Source organism: Chaetura pelagica, unplaced genomic scaffold, assembly GCF_000747805.2.
Source record: "Chaetura pelagica isolate M959 unplaced genomic scaffold, ChaPel_1.0 scaffold18, whole genome shotgun sequence".
In the NCBI taxonomy this organism is placed as follows: Eukaryota; Metazoa; Chordata; class Aves; order Apodiformes; family Apodidae; genus Chaetura; species Chaetura pelagica.
This window is the reverse complement of record NW_009954310.1, coordinates 430,165-455,214: the sequence shown is the minus strand read 5'-3', so window position 1 is coordinate 455,214 and position 25,050 is coordinate 430,165. Positions and strand designations below refer to the sequence as shown.

General features: G+C 41.8%; 1 protein-coding gene across 1 annotated transcript in view; it reads left to right on the top strand.

The window, feature by feature from the left end:
• The window catches only part of TRABD2B (TraB domain containing 2B), a gene marked incomplete at its 5' end in the record, with an annotated part of 281,918 nt that overhangs the window by 222,417 nt on the left and 34,451 nt on the right, over positions 1-25,050 (top strand). The window contains one exon of the mRNA XM_010004000.1: positions 14,329-14,419. Within this exon, the coding sequence (XP_010002302.1) occupies positions 14,329-14,419 (91 nt within the window). The remainder of the gene's footprint in view (positions 1-14,328; positions 14,420-25,050) is intronic.

The following is a 25,050-nucleotide window of genomic DNA, read 5'->3' as shown; positions in this document are numbered from 1 at the left end:
GGAAAGAGAAGATGGGACTGCTCAGTTTGCCCTTATGGAAGCTTTCCTTTTCCAACAGTAAAACCTTAATTAGAGAGATTGGAGAGGAGCCTTTTTTTTTTTTTCTTTTCATTTTTCCCCAAATAAAAATTCAGTATTATACCTTCCTTGTTCCTCTAAGTGATTTCTTCTTGTTCTGTCTTTTGTAATCTTTGGGACTGTTGCAGTGGTGTTTTAAATCAGCGTGACTCAGCTAACACTACTTAGCTTCTAACCCATAATGCTTCAAAACACATGAGCCCTGACTTATCTCAAGCAAGTAACTGCTTCCCCTCGAGTCAGCTGAGGCTGCTGGTGTTATTAAAGTTAAGCAGGAGTCACCATGTTCTGCTGTGTTCAGGTTTAAAGAGTAAGGTGATGACACTTCTCTTTTGCTTTTGTTATTTCTTGGAGTTGTACTCCTTCCTTCTGGTATGTGTGGTTTAAAAGCAGTCCATCACGTTGCAGACTCTCTAAGCTGTGGGTTGGTTAATTCCTGTGATTCAGAACACCAGAAAAAAGGAGCCATCATCATTCTTGGTATTACATCCAATTCTGTTACCCAGAGCATTGACCTTGACCAGCTAATGATAGGTATTTAATATGTGTGTGTGTATATATAGATATAAATATTCATTATGTGAGGTCTGAGATCGTAAGGGAATGCTGGCAGTGCCAAGTTTTGTTAGATGGTTCAGGCCTCCAGCTGTGCCAAACTCTGGGTTCCCTTAATGCACCACTAAAACAAAACCCAGGCTTTGCTTGAATGTCATCCAGCTTTATTAAAAGAAAGATCAAGCATAATCTTATTAAGCTTGTCACTCAGAAACCATAAGGGTGCAGCCTTGATGTGTCTGTTTGGTCCACATGTGTGAACAATTTTGCCTCGTGATGCTCAAACAGGGGCTGTTATTCTTTAATGAAGGCTATGCATAACAGAGCTACAAATTGCAACACAAGCTCAGGGTTTTGTGCACACACTCGTGTGTTAACAGAAAGAGGGCGAAGGCGTAGATTGTTTGCTTGGATTTTAACATATTCCTCAAGCATACTTGAACCCACCTAACCACAATGTTTTCCAAAATCTGTTGGGTGTATTTTGAGGTTTCTAAACTTCCATAATAACTTACTCAACTTCTGGATGTGTCAGAGTGGGCAGCCGTGTCATGGAAAACTAACAGGATCACTGAATTTCCCTCTTTCTGGTTTCACTAGAGATGTCCTCACTGGGCCAATATTATGAGAGGGATATTCAGATAAATTGTGCTTATCTTCATTGTTACTCCTTTTCCCCGATGTTCACAGCTGGCAAGCAGGAGATAACAGTGAAGACCACTAATGTTTATACCAGTGTAAAACCAGAGTAATGCAGTGGTGATTCAAATCAAATATTTCTCCTTGCTCGTAACAGGGATGTATATATAAAATCTGTGTGTTTATACATAAAAGCACTACATTGAAATTAGTCAGGATGTTTGGCCGTGTGGCTGAGAATAGAGCTGTGTGGGTGGAATTCACAAAGAGAAATAGTAAAGAGTGGAATGTAGATACACATTTGATAGGAATAAATTGTTAATAAAAAGTTCTCAGCATGGATAGCATATATGGATTAGTACTGCAGGACTGCAACTCTCCATGATTTTTGGTTGTTTAGATTTAACATCTGTGAGCAAGGTATCCTTTGTGCAAGGGCATGTGGAGTCTTCATACATCTGTTTGCATGCAGAAGGAGCTTACAAATTGAAGAATTTTCAGGATGGAGGTCACCACTGCTGAGTTGTGACAGGTAGTGTCCAAGAGAGGTGGCATATGAGCTTGAGAGTGACAGCTGCTTGTAGTCATAAAGCAACTTTACAGCTGAGAATATCTAAATGCCACAGGACTATTTTATGTTCTTTTCACACTGCACAGATTGTCTCTTTGACAGATAAGATTTACTGACCCTCTTAGTAGAGTCTTTCCCATTACTGGCTTGAAACCTCCACTTTTTCCATCACAGGACTGTCTGTCCTTCCCAAAGCATTTCTTTCTTCTATTTTGCTCTTCAAGAAAGAAAAAAATAATAAAGAAAAGACACAACCAAAGAATCTCCTAATGCTTAAAAGATACTGCCAGCAAAGCATCCTAGGGAGATCTTTTTCTAATTTACAACAGCATTCTTAGGGTCAAAGCTGATCTTATCCACCATGCCCTGGCAGAGCTGATCCTGATTTATGACATTGAGATGGATTTAAATGGGTATTTTCTAGCCCAATTCTCTACTGTTCCACAGCCTTGGGTGTGCTTTTCACTTCAAAAGGGACAGATCTCCAAATGTAGGTACTCTAGATCTCTTCCCACATCACATGTATCTGAGGGACTTGCAACACCATATTAAGCAGCTTAACAAATGTCTGCAATGTGATGCTGCCTCCCTTCTCTCCTCAGGAGCAAGAGTTCTTGGTTTTCATGTGTCTTTTGTGGGTTTACTTCCTGATGTTAGAGCAGGCATGAATCAAGGCAGAAAGCCTTGAGCTTGGAGTGTAAAGTGGGAAGCAACTCCAAATTCACACCTCCTGAAATGCCACAGCAGCACCACCTGCACCTGGGGACCCCAATCTAAGGGGGTTTTGTGGGGTCCCGGTGCTTGTTTCTCCTGTTTTCACAGAGGAAGGGGTCTCAACCTGCAGCCCCAGAGCACTCCTGGAAAATATCTATTGCCTGCCCTGGCGAGGCTCACCGTGATGGTGCAGAGGCATCATTAGCTGAATTAAAAGACTCTTTTAGGGCAGGTTTCCTTTGTGTGGTTGAGTGGATTTGGAGATGCCTGGCATAATTTCAAAAGAGGTAAATGATATACATAACACAGGGCTGTTTTTGATGGAGATATTAGCTCAAACCTTGAAAGTCAGGCAAGTGCACTAAGCTGCCCTTTCAGCAGTGCCAGCTAAAACCACAGAGGAAAACTATATGTAATTGCTTTTAATCCATGGTCACGGACAAGCTTGGAAACATGATGCTGCAGGAGGTTGTGCCCTGTGGCAGAGGAGAAAGGGCTGAGTCCAAACTGGAGATCAGGTTTGATCTGTTGTGCAGACCCAGGGACTTGGTGGGGACACATCTCAGCAAAACCAGAGGGCACTTAGCAAGAAGAGGGTCCATGAGCTCCATGAAGGACTTGCCCTCAGATGGTGATGGAGAACTCAGTGCCATTTTGGTGCCCCTTGCCTCCAGTTGTTCACACTGGTGGGGGGCAGCCTCCAAGTGTCACTGGGACTGTGCTGGTTAACTGAAAGAAAAAAGGCCATTTCCAGGTTTGAGTGACTTTACCTCACCTTATTCACAGCCTGACTTGTGAACTTTCTGGCGTGATTTTCTGCAACAACAGTGACATCCAGTGGCCAGCTGGATTTTTCTGGGGAAAGCATGAACGGTTTTAACAATGTGCAGTTTTTTTATTTAAAATAATTAACATATTTATATATAGAAATATTTTATATATAAAAAGGTACTGACTAACGAGGCTGGGTTTTGGTTTTCTTGAAGAGTTTCCTCTTTTAAAAAGTCTCGTAAAGTGGCTTTTGTTTTCTAGTACCAACAGGGCCCTGCTTGAGAAACAGGCTAGAAAGTCTTGGTGCTCTCAGCTCCAGCAGAGAGTATGTCCTGGTGTCTATAAACTTCAAGGGCCAGAGATTTGCTGATGAATTGTTGTATCTTGTGCTATTGCATCACTGTGGTTTTTTTCACTTATGAGACATCCACAATCCACATCAAACCAGCAGAAAGAGCCTTCTGGAAAAGATGAGGAAACCAGTATAGTCTGTAAAACAGCTGACTGTGAGGTCACAAGCAGAAATACCAAGCAAAGATCTGTGTCCTGTCAACTGGGAGCTTGGGTTTGTGGTTGTCAAGATCATTTTCAAACAGAAAATGATAGCCTGGCTTGTAGAGTTTTGAAGTAATTTTATAGATTTATAGACATTGTCCCCAACCAACTTCCCTGGAGTAGTTTAATCTCAAAATGGAGCAAGATTACATTTTTTTAAATTCAGTTTAGAGCTGTGCTTGAGCAAACTGAAGGAACAAGGGGAAGCCTAATGAAATGATCAGTGGGCAGTTTCACAACTAGCAGGGGGAAATGCTGTTTCACACTGGGCATAATAACAGTGCAGCCATTGAATATCATGGAAGTTAAATGCATCCATGAGGCCAAAAAAGGATTAGATAAATGTAATAGTCCAGCTCTGGAAGTCACTAGGCTTCTGATTCCCAGAGCTTTCTGTGATATACTAGGGTCCTCACCACTATTTATTTCCTACACCAAGCTAAGTACCTCCTTATTACCTACCAACTTTTGCCTAAGGCAAAGATGCTGCATTTCAAGACACTGGTCTGTCCTAAGAAAAAGTCAAAGCCTCACAAGATCTAGTCCTCACTGGGCCATGCCTCAAAAATTTCCCTACAAGTTCAATAAGATACTATGCATGCAAAAATCTGTTTTGCTGACCAAGGAGCTTTCCAAGGCTCAAAGCTGCCCTGAGCTCAGACTCCATCAAGTTATTGTAGGTGTTTTGGTAACATGTTCACAGTTACCTTATTTGCAAAGTGGAGCAAAAATGGAGCGAGGAGGTATGGAAACAAGTGTTGTCCCCCCTACCCCTACCCTTTCTTGACTTTGGCAAGCAGATCCATGTGCACTCCAGACTAGTTTGGGATGGCTTGGGGGATTTGTGATGGGATATGAAACACTTTGCTCGGAGTCTACCTGCCTAGCAGCAGCTGTCAGGACTTTACTGTGGTGGCTGTCCAGGGGGCCAGGCAGTGGCTTACATGAAAAGACCTGGTAACTTTGGTTCAGGTGGGAAGGTGTTGTCTACTTCAACAAGGCTGCAAGAACATTAATGAGGCACCTTGGGCAAAAAAATGAGACTTCATTTCCTTACCAATTTCCTCACTGTTTGAGGTGTTGATGACACTCTGCAAACAATATTGTATGTGAAGATAGTGCATTTCATAGCAGGCCATCTGCATTTAGGTGATCTGATGGTCTGAGCCAGTTGGTCCAGTCTCTGAGATGTCTCAGCATCCAGAGGAGACTCTTAGATATGTTGCATTTTCTCTAGATTTCTCTTGATTTTCCTCAGACTCATCTCCTTGTCTCCTACTGCAGTACTGAGGGTGGGTGAAGTTCATGAGATTTTGTGTATTGGCCTTGTCCATAGGAGAGGATCATGTATAGAAAGGTGTGTTCTCAACAACATGACTTTGTGATGAGCATGGACATGTAGGAAAGAATAAAGACACAAAAAAAAAAAGGAAACCCAATGTGATAATGGCATTCTGCTCTAGGGGAAAATGCCAGTAACCATGTTTTATGGATATCTCAGACTGAACAAGTCTTGTCTGCACTCACAATAAAACCTGGGGGCAAAGTAACAATCAAACCTTTACTGCAGTCCTGCCCACATTATTTTCCCCCTACAGATTTCTTGTCCTTGTAAGTTGTTCCAGCTTATACCAGCAAACACATTTTAGAAAATAAACAATTCAAATCTGTAGGCTTAATTGTTTACCCTCAAGGGGTCTTTTCCTTAGCATAGTCAGGAAGGGGTTGAATTCATCAAGTCTCAAACATACTGGGCGGAGGTAATAGGATATTGTGAGTTACTCATCCACTTCTTTCTGCTCTTTAAACTTGGGTCCTTGGTATCCAGTGAGTTATTTCTTGTTTATATACTGAAAGGGTCATCATCTGTTGGACCTCTGTGGAAAACTACTCTAGTACCATGAAAATAAAGATCAAATCTGAAATAACCCAGAAGGCCCCATAACCAGCCAGAGCACATTGTCCAGTATAGATCAATACAGCTCCCCCTCCCTTGCAAACTATTTCATGGCAAGAAAGGTGGGGGACATGGCAGAAGACTGAAGGATGGGCTGTGTGAAGTTTTTGGGAGCTACTGGGCAATAACAGGGTAGCTTGGTGGTCCATCATGCCATGTCTGATAGATTCTGAGGCAAAAGGAGTATTTAAACTCACATGGTGAATGGAGAAGGAACTGCACAGGGGTCTTATTTTCTTCCCAAATCTGGTATTTGGAATGTTGGAATTAATAGTTTTGTGGAGGTGTCCATCCTCTTCAGTGAGACTGACCAGTTTAGAGGAGTCACTTCATTTTGAAATGTGTGAAGTAGCTATGAACCCTGTTGTATTGTTCTGACACAGCTCAGTCGTTGCTGTGGTCTGACACAGAGGCCAGAGGAGATGCTTGGGAGGTGACCTCACTTCAGTTCTCACTTGTGTTTTTCTTAACATAAGTGAAACAGCTGCTTTAGACTTGAAGAAAATTGAGGGTTTGGTACCAGAAAGAAAATAATGGTATTGTTTTTCTCATCACATATTTAGGGCAAGTCTGCTAGGGAAAGTGTGCAAGGACTTGGAAGACAGCACAGAACTGAGTGGGTGAGCCCACCTGATGGTACTGCATGGGGTCTGAAAGCAGAGAGATGTGCAAGCATGGCACCAGTCTCAGACTGGTAAGCTTGGTCCCATTTCATGCTGAGCCTGTTGAGGGCTCCATGCCTTGCACTCCAGGCAACTTCCAGTGAAGGAATTCCAGTGGGTGACATTTTAATACCTCCAGAAGAGCTTTGTACCCTCAATAAGGAGGAAGGTTAGGAAGGGCTGAGCAGAGAGGGAGAGCTGAAGGGGAGAGACATGAGGGGAGTTTATTATATTGAAGGACAGCAAGAAAATAGAAGTCTGTGAGAATCTGTCTGTCCTTCAGACTGAGATGCTCTGAGTTTAATATTGCACTGCAGATCTCAAGGACACCCCAGGGAAACACAAATCTGTGCTCCATTACCCTGGTGTCAACTGGAATAACCCTCTCAACTTTTGGCCCCTTGTCTCTCCATTCTCACCCCCCAGCTCTGATGTGGCCTTTCTCCAGAGCCATAGTCTGTAAGTGCTCACGGGTGAGAGGGGAGAGAGGTGATTGCATGCAAGGAAAGAATGGAGAGCCATGGGAGGATTGCTGGACGTTCAAAGTGCTGCATGCTTTGGCCTTTTATGTTTTATTGCTTCGCTTCCCATGACTCTCCAAAAGTGGCTATGAGTCAGTTCCTCACGACTGCAGAGAATAACAACATCAAACAAGAAAGGGAAAATTACTTCTCCATCTGCCTTGGAGAAGGGGTGGCATGATGTAAGGAGGCTGTGATGAAAGCCTGCTTTACAAGACCAGTGCATGTGGCTTGTGCAAAGTATTTTTTAAGGCATACTCCTGCCAAAGAGGGGAGGCAGAAAGTTCCTTCCTAGCATCTCCAGCTCTCCTCCCTAGCTTTTTGCATAATGCTGAAATTTCCAATTGCAAAACCATGTTCTGCAGCAGAGCAAAACCAGCAACTGGGGGTGATGGAGTTTTCTGAAAGCTGGGGTGTGGAGTTCCCAGCCTTGTCTGAGCACCAAGTACTTTCCTCCGTGGTTGGGGTATCATCAACAGACCTGGTGGGGGTGGTCTCTGAGGCTGCTGAGCTTTTGTGGAGTGCCAGTTCACTCAGCTACGAGCTTGTCTCTCATAGCATCTATTGTCCTAGCATTGTTACTACCCAGGAGTTGCCCCAGGGTGCTCTCAGTGCTGTGTTGTATCTGTGAAGGTCACTTCCTCTTTGAAAAGCCCTCACTCAGCTCTTGGTTTGAACCTGAACACCAGCCTCTAGAAAGCTTTTGTTGTATCCGGTCTGAGGTGAGGCCAGGGATGCATTTGGGATGCTGATGGCACAAACACTGTGTTTCTCATCCTCTGGCATGGACTATGGCTCATGTTTCATACCAACTGGGGAACACACTGGAGTCGTTCCAGCCATTCCCAGAGACTTCTCTTGCTGCACCCCAACAAGTGTTAATTTTGTTCTTATTATCAGTAAAATCTACAATAATTTTTTTCAGGGACTCTTAACATCCTACTCATCCCTAGATGCTGCACATCAGCCACATCATCTGTTGCCTGGTGTCACTCTTTGTACTCTGATAAGACACTTCACAGTAGATGGGTACTCAGGCTGGAGGAGACTTTTAGAGACACCTAAATCCAACTTGCAAAAGGAAGATTTGTGTGCAGGTCTGTTTGCTCCTTGTCAAAGTACACTTGAGATACTGATTCAAGGCAATCCCTACCACTAGTGTAAGGTTTCAGGAAAGTGGTTTAGGAAGAAAGAGGAGTGGTCCTTTGGCAGAGATAATGGTGTAAATCTGAGTCATTGTGAGAAAGGGTGAAAGAGCCTCCAATTCTTAAAGGATTATTTTCATTGGCAAATAATGGCTGAGTGCAGGGGTAGAAACAGCTATGGTGCTGGGGGAGGAGTGGAAGGGGATTAAACATTTTGAGGGTTTATCCATGAAACTAATTCCCTATCATGGATCTGGGACATCTACAATGACAGGAGACAGTAATGTGGGATGTCCTGTGGCTCACCCCAGTAAATTTGTGCTGTTACCCAGAGACCTTTGGATTAGAGTGGAATGCTATAATGGAGAAATTAGCAAATTCAGATAAAATTCATTGCCTGAACTGTCTGCTGTAACTCCTCACTACAGCCACTTCTTGATACATTCATCATTCAGTTTGACCATTCTCAGAACGAGAGAAATGGAGACACACTTCTGGAGGCAGCAAGCAGAGGAACCAGGATTTTGAACGTGCAGCTTTTGGCATTTGCATTTTTGCCTACACTAAGTCTTGTGAATCTTACCTCCCAGAAATGCTCCGATGGTGCCAAGAGGCAGGAAAATCAGGACTGAGAGAGAAGGAGGAATAGAGACTGCTGCCTCCTGATTGCAGAGCAGCCCGAGGTCTAAATGGCAACAAAACGTTATACATAACGTCTGATTCACTGTGTGGAGAATGTAAAGAATTGAGACCTCCCGACACAGTTTACATTGGCCCTTTTTATGACTAATTGTGCAGAAAATAACTCTGCTTGTAGTGTGCATGGAAACAGTTCAGGTTTCTGCTGTGTGTCAGCTAATGGGCTAGCAAGGCTTTTTTAGCACAACTTCAAAGGCTCTGGCAATGGAGGTCCTTTGTGAGGGAATTATCTCCTGCTCCTTTGTACCCCTTTATCCTTCTAAGCCATGGAACAAAGAATGGAGAAATGAAGAGACAAAGTAATTTGTAGTAGATCTCTAAACCTAGATAAAGTACATAACATCTGCTTAAAAATAGTTTTTCTGCTTATGTCATCAAAATAAGTTTGTATTTTTTTTTTTCTGTATACGAACACCCGAGTTCATTTAACTTTTGAGGGATGCAACCCAATGCTTAGGTGCAATATTGATGGAGGTCACCAGAATGTCTGAAATGGTGAAGAAGAGCTTTAGTTTCTATGGTCAATAGCAAATGAGAGCTTTAGTTTCTATGGTCAGTGGTAAAGGAGAACTTTAGTTTCTATGGTCAATTAGAAAACACATGTCTGTTCTGCCTCAGGATATTCCAGTAAGAAAGGAAGAAAATACATTTTTGCAGCAGTGTGTGTTGCATGCACATGTTTTAGGGAAACCATGTATTTTTCACCTTAAAGTAAAAAAAAAAAAAAAAAAAAAAAAAAAAAAAAAAGTGGTTTATTCTTTCTTTCTTCCAGTGAAAAATGAAACCTTGGGGAGATAAGGAAATGCATTACATGCATCTGCTTTGTGTAGTCCAAAGCACAGCTCTTAATTAAAAATAAAAAAAAAAGAAAACCAGGCATGGAAGGTGTTTGTTTAATGTTACCAACCATGCTGTTTAACATGTTTCTCTAGTGTCTCCAGATCCTCTGTCTAGAAAAAAAAAAAAAAAAAAAAAAAAAAAAAAAAAAAAAAAAAAAAAAAAAAAAAAAAAAAAAAGCTATGAGTGAAAGGAGAATAATCTTGGCTTCATCAAATTTAATGAAGAAACACCCCCAAGTGCCGTGAGCTTCACACAAGTTCAAGCTACAATACCACTCTGTTTAGCATTGAGTCTTGTCCTCAAGCAAATTCCATGAGTATCTCCTTATCCTTAGAGGATGGAAGGACTGCATCTGCACCTTTTTTTTTCTTCTTTTTCTTTTCCCTTTTTTTATCTTAAGCTGTTAGGAGAGGCCATCCTGCATATTTCCGTGCCCACATACAGACTTTCCCTTCAAGTCCCTATCTAGAAAATCTTTTCTGTCTGCTTTCTCTCCTCTTCCCATACTTGCATGGGTTTCCCGAGGCAGTTGGTGTTCTGACCTCTTGGATCTAGTTTTCATCAGCTGTCAAGGTAAATTTGGTTAATACTGCAGGAATAGTTTATTCAGCTTTAGACTGAAGAGGGAATAGTGACAGAGAAGCAAGAGCATTGCCCTGTCTCTCTAATCTGGCTGATATGTCTCTAGATGCACTAACTTTTAAATACTTAGACTTTCTTGATTTATTTTCATTTTTAATAAAAATGTGCAGGCCAGACAGAGAAATTTTTAAAAGTTTTGAGCAGAATCATACACACACACATAGATAAAGTTCTTTTTTTAAATGTCTATAAATAAAAATGAAATCTAGTAATTTTATTAAAAAACCTGACAATTGTTACATATTCTGTTTAGACTTCTGGGCAGCTAGAGGCAGGGATTGGATGTTTTTCACTGATGCTGAGCTCAGTTGTCTCTAATATACAGGTTAAAGTGGGTTTTATCACCTGCCATAAACTGTCAAAATATGTACTGTTGTCAGTATCTAAAAAGTGAATGCTTATCTCAAGTTGTAGGTGACCAAGGAGAGTTCTTTCATGTAAGAAATTTCTCCTATAGAAAATTTTCCTGGATTTTAAAACTGGGAAGGATAATTATGATGGACTTAGCAGCAGGAGGCAAGCCAAAACGTTTCTTCCAGGAATTCTTTAACCCTGGAAGTACAGCAGTGACATGAGAGTGATTTCATATTTCACTTTGCCCACGTTCACTGGACCTCTCAAGTGCCATCTTTTTTCTCAAACCTTCCTCTTCCACATATCTTTGGTCCTGAGGAGCTGCATGCCATAGGATACCATGAAGCTCTGTTGGGAAGATGTCAGGTGGGAAGTCTGTTGGCCTGAGCATGCAGAGTTTCAGTTTTTCCATCACTGAGGTAGGGCATGACTTCAGTTGGTTGTAGTGTGCATAATGACAGGGTGAGTTGGCCACGACAGCTTTGCTGTGATGTAAAATAAACAGATGGGTACAAAACCCATCACAATATGTGAATTCTGACTGTGCAGGGAAGTTAAGTAGAAGTCAGAGCTGGTCTGTAAAGAAATCTTGCAATCAGGAGAAAAGGATGTATTAACAGAGCAAGCTGATGGTGAGATGGGTGAAGATTTATTGAGATATAGGTGGGATAATGCAAGTAATTTTAAGTGGATTCTAAAGGGGAAGCTTTGCAAAGACCTGCTCATGTCATTTCCTAGCCATTCTTAAAACTTCAGGTTCTGGTAATGCATATGGAATGGAGAATTATTTGGAGTTCAACTTGAAGTTGGTTTTTGGTTTTGGTTTCTGTTTGTTTAGGTTTTATTTCTTCTCTCTTGGTTGAAGTGCGACAATGAAAACCGTTGTGTTGAATTGTGGACCTAAATGAAATAACTGCATTCACACTGAAGTTTGTAACAACAAAAAAATTCATTTATTCAGGGATTTGGAGCTTGCTGGGTTTTGTGTTTTGTTTTTTTTTAATGGAAACTGCTATTCCTCCATGTTAGGAAAGGCAAAATGAAAAGAATAAACCTAGAGCTTGGAGAACAGGGTAAGGAGATCTGTGATAAAATAATTCAGACTGTGGTCTCAGTAAAAGTCCTGGGGACATTCATTTCCCAAGTGGATGGGTTTTATCTTGTCAGAAACCTCCTCTGTTCCCTGTAGTTGCAGTCCAAATCTGACACAAACTTCTGGATCTCTGAGGAGGCTCTCAGGAGAAAGGGAAATGGCATAGGGCTGGACAGCTCAAGATGACTTACCCAGTGGAAACACATCTCACCACACTTAGGTTTTCCTGCCATCCTGCACAGCCTATCACCAGTCCAGCAAGCTAGCAGCTTTCATCATGGTCTCCACACAGAGACAGGAATGGGAAGTCCAGGAGGTATCAACTTTTGGTCTTCATCCATCACCTGAAGAGATCAGTGGGCTTTGCTGAGGAGCTGATACTATTGGTGGTCCTGCCGTTTTATGGATGGGGAGCCAAAGTTGCTGCATAGTTACTGTTTTTCCTGGGTTTAAATCAGTTAAAATTGGGTTCTTTTGTACTGTCATGATGTCAAAGATTTGTTGGAGTCAGGACAATTGTTTACATTAGAAAATCTCTTTGCATTTAAGACTCTGGTTCAGGGAAAATAGAGCATTGTACCTCAGACTCAGAAACATTTCTGACTTTGACACCTTTGACTTTGGTTCCTCAGCGTCACTTTGTCAGTGACAGAATGGGGACTTTTGTTTGCCTTGGCCACTGCATAAAAAACCAGGATATGATCAAATCCAGTTAATCACTCACAAATGTCTCATTTCTTGAATCTCTGAGGGTGTGTAACACATTTTTGGGACTGTTCTCTGCTCCTTTGGCTTTTGTTATGAGTAAGTTAGGGGAAAATAAAGTTTTGAGTTTTCTTAAAAGGAAGTGGAGGAATCCTGGAACACACTTGGGCTCTGCAAATGCACGTTTAATCATTTAAAGAAATGTCTTTTGGCTAAAAGCTCTTAGCAGTGCTTGCAAGTTGCACTAAAAGCCATACGACTACATCATTCCCACAACTGATCCGAATTAGCACCCTTGTTGGCAGCGTGAGCAGAGAGATGCAGGCTTAGGGAACACTGGGGACTGAATTACCCTCAAATTCATAGAGGCCTTGTGCAGTAGGGGTAAAGTGTCCCTGAGGTGACTCTGCTGACAGTTACACCAGGTCCTTACAGAGTGTCATGCCTGGAGAGACGGGGCATGTCCCACCTGCCTTGATATTTTTTGCTGTGCAAAGCATCTGGCTCTGTGGTGGAGCTGGGCAGTTACAAGCATCTCCTGCAAACACTTACCCTGTGCTTTAGGCAAGCACACACTCTCCAAGCAGCAGCAAACCAGAGGAATGCATTTTTACACAGGGCACATGGTCAAACTCCCTGCTGCAAGGTGTCCTGGGGCAAAAAGTACATGGAGGCAGAAGCCTGAGTACACTGGTGGTGAATTGGTCTATTCAGAGCTGGCAGTGAAACGTGATGACCTGGGTATAAATGGGGGTCACCCAGCCCTGCAGAGCTTGGAGCTAATGGACACAATGGAGGAGGATTGTTCTGGCCTTTCTTAGTGTCATTCATGTATATATTTATATACATTTCACATTCACCATGGGCTACAGTTGGAGACAGGTTATTGGGCTATGTGTTCTTTAATAAACCTCTTAGTGGACTTCTTGCCTTCTTACTATATATGTCTAACCCATCCTGAAAACAATGTGAGACTCTGACAATAAGTTGAAAGCTTTGGAGGGATTACACTGCCTTATTGAGTCTGTACCCAAAGCCCTTTGAGGGCTCCCATTGACTCCAGTGGGATTTGGTTCAGACCTCAAGTATATAGGACTCGCCTAAATAAACTATTTCAAGGCCTGAACATGCTGCAATACTTATTGGGCTCTTTGTTACTTCTGTGGATAGGAATGTGACCTTTACACTTCCAGCAAAGAGCCCTGATTTACAGGACTAAGTCTTCATGTTATGGGAGAGATAAAGTTACCATCCCCACTCCTCCCAGCCCTGCTGTGCAGGTGGCTGAGCAGTAGTTGATGAAGCAATTCCTGAATCACTGCTGGTTTAGGTAGATAAGCACTGAATGTGCAGTGCAGCAGCTTCAGAGCTTCTTCATAAGCAGCTGTCCATGAACGATGATGGGCAGGGTGGACATCTGGGGTTGTAAATTCTTCCAGTTCATGAGTCAAAACCCCAGTAATATTCTTTTTTGCCACTGCAGGGTGATTCTGATATCCATGTTAGATGTTTATTTAGTCCATGCACAAGTTAAAATCAGACTAGCAATGCATCTAGTTTTTCTTTTATCCACCCAGTCCCTTGGCCATGTGAGGGGAGGAAGGGATAAGTAAGATGGAAGAAGATCATATTGGGCTGTACAGTCTCTTCTGCCCATTGCCAAAGGCTGCAGTGGCTACCTGGTGAATAGCTGAGTCTGAATTACAACAAATTGCATAACATGCCTTTCTTGCTTTTGGAGCTGCTCTAGTTGCTGGCCTCTCAAAGGAGAAACTCGAGTGAGAGGAGCAGTTTGATTGACAGTGCTCTTTTCTACCTGTATTTTAGGTCACTTCCTGGGTAACAACACTGTGATTGATGTACTGAGACAAGCAGGATTTGAAGTGGAGCACACGCCTCCTGGACAACCAATTGGAAAGTAAGCAGCTGCCCACAGATTATCTGTCACTTCCTCTCCTTTTTTCCTCTCCTTTTTTTCTGTGACTAAGCAAGATTACTGCATTAGTACAGGAGCTGGGTGAGGAACCTCCCTTTCTCACCCAAGTTCTGGACAAAAGTGCATCATAAAGCATCCACTGTGTGAGTTTGGAATCATATGGAGCCTCAGTGGCTGTTTGGGACATATTTGTATCACAGCTGCTTCACTGCACCAGATCAGAAGTTTCACAGTTTCTTTCTGTTTTGAAGAAATATCTCCCTCAATTAATTTCCCCCTGGAGTAGTTTTGTCTTTCTCTCTCCATGAAATTTTAGTTGCTTCTCCTTTGCAGGGCAGTGGGCTGCCACCAGCTTCATTTTTCAGGCCTCTCCATCAGGCTGCTCTTCATCAGGTGCAATTTCAGTTTTGCCAGAAGGACCTGATTTCATGTAACAGATGCACCTTGGAAAATGTGGTGGGTGGGTAAAAAGTGATTCAGTATTCCCTGAGCTTCTCCATGTATCTGATTAAGTAAAGCAGGCAAGAAGAATTGATTTCCAGGCTGTTGGCAATCTTCATTAGTATAAGATAAAATGTGGCACAAAATTGTCCTCAGTGAAACAGACTTCCTTCCTCCACTAGACTTTTCTCTTTCCTGGCCATATAGTTGAGGTCTCTGTCTAAAGGTGTCATAGGCAATAAAATTGGGAGGGATGGCAAGAGAACATCTTTGCAAAGTTGGCCTTTCCCCTGCAGTCTGCAGATAAAAATTGGCTGAGATTGCTCTGTCATAGGATTGTTATCCTCATTAGGAGAAGGTGTTAGCAGCATGCTCCTGTCCCTGGTGGGCAGAAATGACATGGTCCAAGTATGAGGTGAGTTTCAATATGGAGGATTAATCACAAGGCTAGTAGACCATGTCTGAAAAAGTTATGTTTAATATAGTTGGAAAATCTGGCTGGACTTACCTTGTTTGTGAAACATCCACCATGATTCATATACAATATAATATGGCTCAACTGTATGTAAGTGTCTTTGACAGAGCATTTATTCTTGGAATATGTTGAGCAATAAAAGCACAATCTTAAATAACAATGGGGAAAAGAAGAAAAACTCTCAAAGACAGGGAAGAGCATATATTCAGAGGAGGTTTAAGAAGCATTTTGACAGACAAGAGAAAAATCAACATGGCACAGGGAAGAGCAGGAAACACTTAACTGGCTGGAGCTGGAAATTTTGGCTAAAATAAAAAACAGAACAAAACAAACAAAAAGCCTGTGTCTCAAGCTACAGAAAACCAGAAATAAAACCAAGTAAACTATGCCCAAACAGCTGGGGTATACTGTTCCTGGGTTTCTGACAAAGAAACTTTCCTCTCAGGAAAGCAGGCACTTCCCTCAGCAATTTTTATTTAGTTGAAAGTATCATCTTCCCATGAAAAGTCTTTCAACTGGAAATTGTGAAACTCTTAATTTAGTGTTTTTTTGCAAGTGCTTGAGAAGAAAGAAAGAAATGTACAGTAGGGAGAGATGTCCAAGAGCAGTCTCTGCCTTTCATGGTCTTGGGATGTGTCTATACTTATTGTCACAGACTGGAAATAACATGATGGGACACTAAACTTGAAATAAAGCCACTGCCTAATGACTTATTTGCAGTGTGGGGCAGCTCTGTGTATGCATTCCCCTACCCTGGCAGCCGTGTCTCTTGCTCATGACGTCTCCTCTAAAATTGTTAGTCCCTTGGGCAAATGTACTTGAAAGCAAGTGGACTTGGACTTCTGCCTAGAACCACACATATGTCCTCAGTTGAATTATCCTACACTTGCTAGTGTCTGTTCCCAACTCCAGACCAGTATATTGGGCATGTTGATCCTTTTGTCTGGACTAGTATCCTAATTCCAGTGGGGTCTGTTCTGAACATACAGAACTTTATTAAAGGGTATACTCTTGAGTGTGAGTACTGGATTGAGTTGAGAGAGAGCATGTAGTTGTATTCCATAAAGTTTAGATGCTCTGTATGTTTTCCTGTGGTCTGATGATCCAGGCAGATCATTCAGTCTAAGAATACAGAGGGAAAAAAAAATTTAAAATGGCATGGTAAGGAAATTCAGAGTTGCCACTAAATTGCATTACTCAAGGTGCAAAAAGAGTAGAAGATTACAGAAAGTTTTAATAAAGATATTTAAAATAGATTCACAGGAGACAGCTTGATGCCCCTAGAAAAAAAAGAGTTTCCCTGACCTACACATCAGGGACTGTATTTTCATTGTCCTACAGCTGGGGCTGTAGCCATCAGAAGTGCTTGGGGTTCCTTCTTAGAAAAAAGGAGGCTGCTGCAAACCATTTGTCATAAAATAAAAGCTTGTATTTTATGATTTCTGGCTGAGCTGCAGAAGTGAGTCTAGTCAAACACAATTATGAAAGATGTTAACAACATATTCAGAAAGCATAGTCAGTTAATTGTTGTGATGTTTGGGTTATGTTGCTGTAATTGAGAATCTTAAGGAAACTTGCATATTTGTCTACCCTTCATTTTTTGCTCTCCTCTTTCCTTTTTAAAAGATTAAATAAAACCATTTGAAAACAGTTAGAAAGGCCCAGAACAGGAACTGTTTCAGGATTGTGGCTGAACTTACCACATGTATACATAGAATAAACAAGTAGAATCTTAATGAATTTTGAGCTGCTTGCAACCAGAAATTGTTTTATGGATTATAGAGATGCAAGTGGTTTTGTCTTGATTCTTGTGGAGCCATATATGAAATGAGAGGTATTCCTCTCCTGTACTGAAACCCAAAGGAGACATTTCTGCCTTACTTCCAAATAAGTTGTATAAGGGACTCAAGCTTACTGCATTGCATTCTGGCACTGACAATTGAAAAATTGGAGAGTGTTCAGGGAAGATCAGCTGGACTCTAATGTAGAGATTGGTGGGGGTGGACAGCACACGGAAAAAATGTCAGGGCTGGAAAAAAATGGAGCAGCTGCATGCTTATGTTTTTGGCCAAGGGAATTCAAAAAAAGGGTTGTTGTAGACAGATTGTGTGCAGAAGGACAAAGAGGAACAATTTGAGCTGGCACATAGGAATATTTGGAGGTATAGCATAATGAAATGGAGGGTGGGTTTGGCTGAATATCTATGATTTCCTGACAGTAATTTACAAGACAGTCTTTCTCAGGTTAAGTCAGAAGCTCTGTCATGTGAAACGATGAAAGTAACTTTAGCAAAACACTCATGCTGCATCCTACTTACTACCAATGCTGCCTTGCCCAAAAAGCAAATACTATTTACTTAAATATCTCTGTTCTTAGAAAAGTATGACTATTACTGAAATGATTAATAGTCCGGTCTTCATTGTTTAGTAAGGAAGCTGAGTTACCATAAATAGGTGGGGTAGTCTGGTATGATGTTTAAGCTCTGCCACCCATTTTTGTTTCAGAAAGGACAAGATAATACCTTTTCAGAAAATAACTAGTACTGCTTCTGTGTATCAGAAAAGCCTTAGAAGAGTAAAATAGGACAAAGACCAAAGCTGTTTATGCTTTTACATACAGGCTGGGCAAAGCCAGAAGATTGTTGGCTTCCTCTGTTGAAAATGCTAAGCATGGGTTGTGAAATGGCTGCTATTTTAGCAGATGAAAATGAATACCTACAGTCTCACGTTTCTGTTGTCTTCTGACAAGCACAAATTTGAGCCAAGTTTCTTAAGGTACTAGGAAAAAGTAAAGTGAAACCTTAGCTGGCTAGAAGACATAGCCAAGACATGTAGGGGTTTGATGACTCCAGAATCAATGAACTGGCAAAGAAAAGTTCATATTAAGAACATTTGGCTGCTGTGGGGCTGTTTGGGAGCTCTCACCAACTGGATTTCTGAAATCCCCTAGCTCCTGTTGATTTGCCTGGTGGCCCAGTGTTGACCTTCCTGAGCCTCTTCTAGAATCCCACCAGCTGATTATTGAAAATACCTTCTTTAAAGCTCGACCCCTTTCTGTAGAAGAAACTGAGTTGTACTTAGCATGCAGAACAGTGCCACAAACACTTGAGAGCTTATCCTCACATTGGCTTCATTTCTTTATTTTGTTGCATGTGGGGAAGTGTCCCAAATCTATTTTCCTGACAACCTTCAACAGCATTTGTAGTTGCTTCTTACTTTGCTGGCTGTCCTCCTTGTCCACAAAAAAAGGCATTGGAAAACAGAGGACTGAATCAGTATCTCATTGCTTTGCCCTGAGATAAGACAGGCAACTTCTTTTTGTGTGTGTGGGGCTCCTGCCAACTGGCTGTCCCTGCCTCTCTCTGTCTTCAGAAGGCAGAGCTGCATGCTTGGAGGGGGGAGAGAGGAGGAGATGGGAGAAAGTTTCCCCTCAGATGGATTCCAGTGTCTTGAGCAGATAAAAGGCCACAGCTGCTTCACATTTAATTGGAAACAGCCAAATTGCAAGATCAATGCCAGAAGCACCTGTGTCCATGATGACTCCATTGTTACTGGGTTCTCAGAATCAGCTCTGACCTTCTGCCATGCACCAAGCCCTGACGCACTGCTCGCCATTCTCTTGGCCAGAAAAGCATGCAGCAGTGCTCATCTTCATCAGACTGCTCTTTCTGGCATTATACTCAAAGCTTCCTTCTTTCAGAGCGGGAGAATTCAGTGCAAGCTTTTATTTCTGCCCATCTGAGAGTTTATTGTAAACCCTTAGAGCTCTGCTGTAGAAATTAATTACCGTTCCTCCTTGTGTTTGAGTTTCCTGGCCCAGTTGAAGCAACATGTCTTTGCTGTTGTAGCTTGTTCCTTTCCTTCTTTCTGAAGCAAAGAGCTTGCACCTTCGCCTTTTCCTATAGCATCCTACAGGTGTGACCTTGGCTTTCCTGCTCAGCATTTTCTGATATTGGAGGTCTTAGCTCTGCTACGAATGTTTTTTTCTGCCCCATGGGATGAAAGCAAACCTAATCCACACACAATGATGCAGCCATTTCACTCCATCAGGATCCCCAGCTTTCATGAGCTGATATGCAGAGATGGGAAAATGTTGGCATAACATTCCGCACAGCCCCAAACTGGTAAAAGTGCCAGTTCAGTAGATTACATCCCAGAAACTTATGAATGCCATCAGAGACCTCAGGAGTTTCCCAGTAGTTGCCAAGTTCCTTGGGAAGCCCAAGCTACTAAGCAGAGTAGAGTCACTCTGCTTAGCTATTAATGTTTGTGATGTATTTGGGATCATTTTGAAGTGAAATAAGTAAAATTTTATTTAGTAAAGAGACAAGTAGGAAAAAAAAAAATTTGAGACCTGTGACACTGTCATTTGAAACAACTGAGTCAGTTGAGGAAAAAATGAAGATGTGGGGAGATGCGAACCAATTCTGGATCCCATCTCTTCTGAGACGGGGGAAAATGCACACTTTTATTTTTTTTCTGTGGGTGGAATAATCTCCCCATTGGGATGCTGCAATTCTTCTTAATCCTATTGTAAACCTTTGGATCTTTCACTTCATCTGAGCCTGAAGATTGTACTCCCTTCACTAGTTTCTTTCCCTCAGAATAAAAGCGAACCCATTATTTAAGGGGGTTTCTTTGACAGTATAATTTGCAGTAAGAAGTGTATGGGGATTAAATGAGGTTCATCTGCATGCATTGGCAAATTTATTGCCTCGTCTAACCTTGGAGAATATGACTCCTTAATGCTTAAAATATTTAGCCATGAAAATATGCACATTACATTTTCAAGGGATTCCCACATGCCATGAAAATCACCTCCTTTGCAATGTAATTGCCTTTGTGCCTATAATTACCTTAAAGCCCCAGAGTCTGAACCAGTCAAAGTAACTCTTAGGGGGAAAGAAAGTGAAGAAAATCTACAAGATTTTGTAGAAAAGAAAAGTCATCTTAGAAGTTCTCAGCCATAGAAACTGAAGTTATCCTGTCACTTGAGCAACACACTACTTAGGGCCAGTGCATCTGCATGTTCTTGAGGCCAACTTTGAAGGCCGAACACCTTCTGAAAGAGTGGAATTCAGCAATTCACTACAAAAAAATCTGGAGAAGAGCAAGATAGTTCATGGTGTTGATGAAAGAATATGGAACAGAACTCAGGAATGTTGTGCTTGACTAGTTATCCCAGTGGGACATTCACTTTTCTCTATAATCAGATTTTATCCTTGGCAAAATTTCTCATTTCTTTTGAAAAATTCCTTCATATTCCATATCATTCTTTTTCTTGGGAACTTGCACACAGCACCTCTGGGGAACCTGAGCTTGATTCTTTTTGCTCAAGGGCATCTTGCTTGCTGAGCTGTCCTGAAGCCAGTGCTAAGGTTTCTAGGCTTTGTGTTGCTCTGCAGCCCTTTGGTTTTAAGAGATCTGTTTCCCATGCTACATAAACTACCTAATAATCAGCCTCCAGCCTTGGAGACTTCAAAAGTTCAGAGCTAGTTCTTACTTTATTTCCTAGCCAAATTTCAGGGTTCTTGTTTCCACAGAAGAGGCTGATTTTTCATCCTCTTTTTGCCTCCAGCCAACACTAATGCAGATCTTTTCACCCAAGGTCATTAGTGTAAGAGGAAAATTCTGGCCTATAATTACTAGGGATAAAGCTGATCCAAACCACACTGAATTTACAACAAAGCTTCCATTGGTGCCAGTAGCTTTATGGAGGTCATTGCTAATGTGAGATTGTCGTTGATCCTCCCCTGTCTTTGGTTGTGAGGAATCATGAGGGAAATAGTAGAAAACTAAGAGTATGTTCACTGAGTTGTGCAGATGCTTAATATAGTCAATTTGAAAAGCCTGGTGTTTCCAGAGGGCTGCTCATGGGGGTCTCAGAGCTGGCCCAGCTTGCTTGCAGTAGGTATCTGGCTGGTTTTGGATGACGTCATTTTGTGAGATTAATTCCTCTGGTATTTGAAGGACTTGGGCCTCCTGTTCAAGTTGGACAATGTCACTAGACTCATTTAAGCCTGTAGAAAAATGGCACTCTCCCCTCCCTAGTATTATAGTAAAACAGTGAGTTTGTGTTTGTGTATTCAGCCTGCACTTGTCCTGTGGATTGATGGCCTCCATCCCAAGTGATATCAATCTGGGTTGAAGTGCAGCTGTACTTTGTAACAACTCAAGGGGCACAAAGGTATCAAGTGGTATTGTGTGGTTTGAAAGATGTCGTTTATCTAAGGAAGTTTGTGGTCTGTTTGCTGTCACTAAGTCCTTGGGGTGCCGACTTCCCTTACCTTCGCTATCACGTTGCCAGGCAAAGAGACCTCACACGTTAGGACAGATAGCTTTTCCACTACCAGAGCTGACTTCTTTTCCTTCAGCAAGAGGTCTGTGGGTTGTGTTGCAACCAGTAGAGCTGTTTGATTCAGCGAGAGCTCTTTAACATGCACAAGCTACTAAAAAAGGAACAAGAAGCAAGGGAGTCAGTGACTTTTTTTCATTGACATTTTCACTTAAAATTCCTTTAAGAATAGTGTATTAAAAGAAAACAGTTGGGGATACAGTTTTCTACATACAGATACACAGACAAGTATATTTTCCATCTTTCTTGAGTGGTCAGATGCTCATATGGACATTTTTCACAATTTAAATGGGGTTAGAAACCCTGCAAAGCAACATGGTGTTACTGATGACTCCTTACAGGTAGATCTTGTTATGACAAACTATGAAATTTATTTAGATTTTTCTGAATTGTCCCCGCAAGTTGAAGTTCACTGTAGCATACATATGTGATGTGATCTTGTGCCATTTCTTGTCCACTTCAGTAAAAATAGTCTCACTTCTAAAAATTTACAGTATCTCAGCCATGCTAGTTGGCTTTCTGTTGGCCACAAGCCAGCTTTGGGTCTGAAATGATTGTGTGAGTGTCCCTTTAGGAGCACCATGGTGAAGGGTCAGACTGAGAAATATATTTATCAGTGGCTCCTGCTAGATAAACCTTAGTAGTGGGAATGCCAAAAAAACTAAGTTCTTACAAGACTAATAAATTAAGAATGGTGAGAGTATAAAGCGCACTTGTCACAGTAAATAACTTAGAAGCCACTATACATTTTCATGTCATAACCATTGAATCATTTTTATGAGAAGTCAAAGTAAATTCGTATGTAATCTGTAAAGTATGTAAAGAGCTTGATTCATCCAGTAAATCATGTGTTGGGAATAAGGAACCCAGCTCCAGATCAGATATACTTCAGAGAAGCTTTAAGGTTTTAAATCTTTCCACAAGCTAAATTGATCTCCAGAACTTTTGGAGGTTCACCCTTCTCTGGAGCTCATGCTCCTTGCAAGTTAATGTCATGCCAATATGTTTCCTATTTTCTGGGGGTTGAACTGCTGTGTTTGATGACTCGGGATTTCCCAAGAAATCAGCTCAGTCAGTCACTCTCTCTGAAGCAGCCTCTAGTGTCTCAGCAAATGTGTCTTCTCTTGTGCAATGATTCATGATTTCAGAGCAGAGGATCAGCTCTCTTTTTTGCTTCCCATAAAGTTAATTAATAAAACAAATTTCTATTAGTGGGTGTACACTCCCAAATGCTTCACATTCCAGGGAGAAAGAAAAATGGAGCTGTGAATAGAAATGGAAGGGAGGAAATGTAGATCAGATGTTGTATGTGGGTATAGACACAGTGGCCATCAATTGATATAATGGAAGAATGTTCTGAATTAAGAAAATTTGCTGCAATTACAGTTGCTAAAAATCCAATTTCAGAATTAATACATGCAAATTTTGAGAGAAAGACTGGGATACAGCAAGCATCTGACAGAAACTGAATTATCTGTTTGGACCTCTACCTTGACCTCTTGTTCAGGAGGGTCAATGACAGTTGTTCTGCTTTTGAAAATTGGATCCTTTGCCATGTCACAGACCTTTGAGACTCCAGTTGATCAGGAAAAGAACCTGGAGGATTTACCCTGTCATGGCTGCTGTAGACTTGGCTGTGCCTACCTGTCTGCCTCATTTGTAGCCCTCCTACAGAACAGAATTTTTCATCAGGAGCAAGAATTAACCTGAATTTACAATAAAAATGGTCGTAACTCCTCCTGGCTTCAGCAATGAAATAGTTGACAGAGCTGACAGAAGAACCAGATTTGGGGTATTTCCCCTTTCTACTGCTGTATAGGATATCAAACCATCTCGCATCTCTGCAGTGCCACTCTCTGCTTGTGGCAGCTTGCAAAGGAAGAGAGACCAAATTTGATGCTTTTATTTGTGGGTAAGAGCACAACGAAGCCTTTTTCCACTGACTCCCAGGACACATGTCAAGTCAGGGATACCAAGGTTTCCCTGCTACCTTGCAGCAACTCAGCAGCAGAATTGTATACAATCTCTGAGTGCTTTGGTATCCTGTGCCCTGTCTGGCCACTAGATTTTAATCTCCTGTCATCTGACCCCAGCTTCACATTTCCAAATTGCTCTTGCAAAAATAAAGGCAGTCACAGAAATACCTCTGTCGAGACAACACATCCCTGTTTATGTTTGACTGGCCGATACAGATCTGGAGTCCCCAGCGATCAAAGTGCATATTCAGAGAGATGAGCCCCATGTTGTGTTTGAAGTGAGCACAGCACTTTGAAACAAGGGTGAAGCAGGAATAAATCAGGATGAAGGATGTGGAGCATTAACTACTTTACATGAAATCCCTGCTGGAAAGAGGTGGCCAGTGTTCCAAAGTTTTCCTTGGAGAGTGTTGGTTGCATACCAGCCTATTTGTGGGAAGCTGAACAGTTCCCTATTGTCCTTGATGTGAAATGCTTCCCAGATAAACACCTTCGCTCTCCATTGAAGCAAAATGATACAGCCTGTCCAGAGCTCTAACACAGAGGACCACACTGGGCTCAGTCTCTGCAGAGTTGCTGGTTTCTGTTGGCATTGAGCTTTGCTAAAGGCTGTAGTTCATGTACATGCCAGCATCATTAAGAAAAGACTAAGTAATTGAGTGAGACTGGGATAATCTTCAGTGGTTTAATAATGTTGTGTGCCCACATCTTTGTGTCTCTGCGTTCATTATACCCCTGGAATCTAACTTCTGATCTGCAGTAGCTAAAGGAGGTTCACATGGATCTCAAATGCTTTTGTGGTATTGTCTCCTCCTGATTTCTGAAGGGGAAAGAAAAAAATGCTAGCTGAAATAAGCTCATGTTGATCTCTACAAAGACAGCAGTAAACCTCTGCTGCTGTAGTAGGTTTAGGTTGTAACATTGTCTGCATTTGTGGCATTTTAAGTAATTTTAAATAATTTTGAGATATTATTCCTAACACCCACAAAGCCAAGGCATCATGTTCCAGCACAAGGAAGATCCAGAATTCCCTGCATGAACTTTGAAAAGAAAAAGCTGATTTCTGAAATCAGCAGTGCTAAGAATCAAGGCTGTCTAACACCAGGGTGATACTGGTGGTGGTTCGGCCTGGGTCAGTGTGTGGCTTGTTCTCTGCTTTTCCCATTCTGGCAGATGCAAATCTGAAAGTTCTTGTTGTGTCCTCACCTCTGACTCCAGTTTGGGCACAGATGGTTTTGTTGGATGCGTCTTTTCTTCCTCTGTAATTCCACCCAGGCTGAAAACCTCTCCTAGGTCATTCTAACCATTGGCCTACAGTCAGTGGATACTATAGATGTGCAGGTGGGCTTTTTGCCACCATTTTCTCA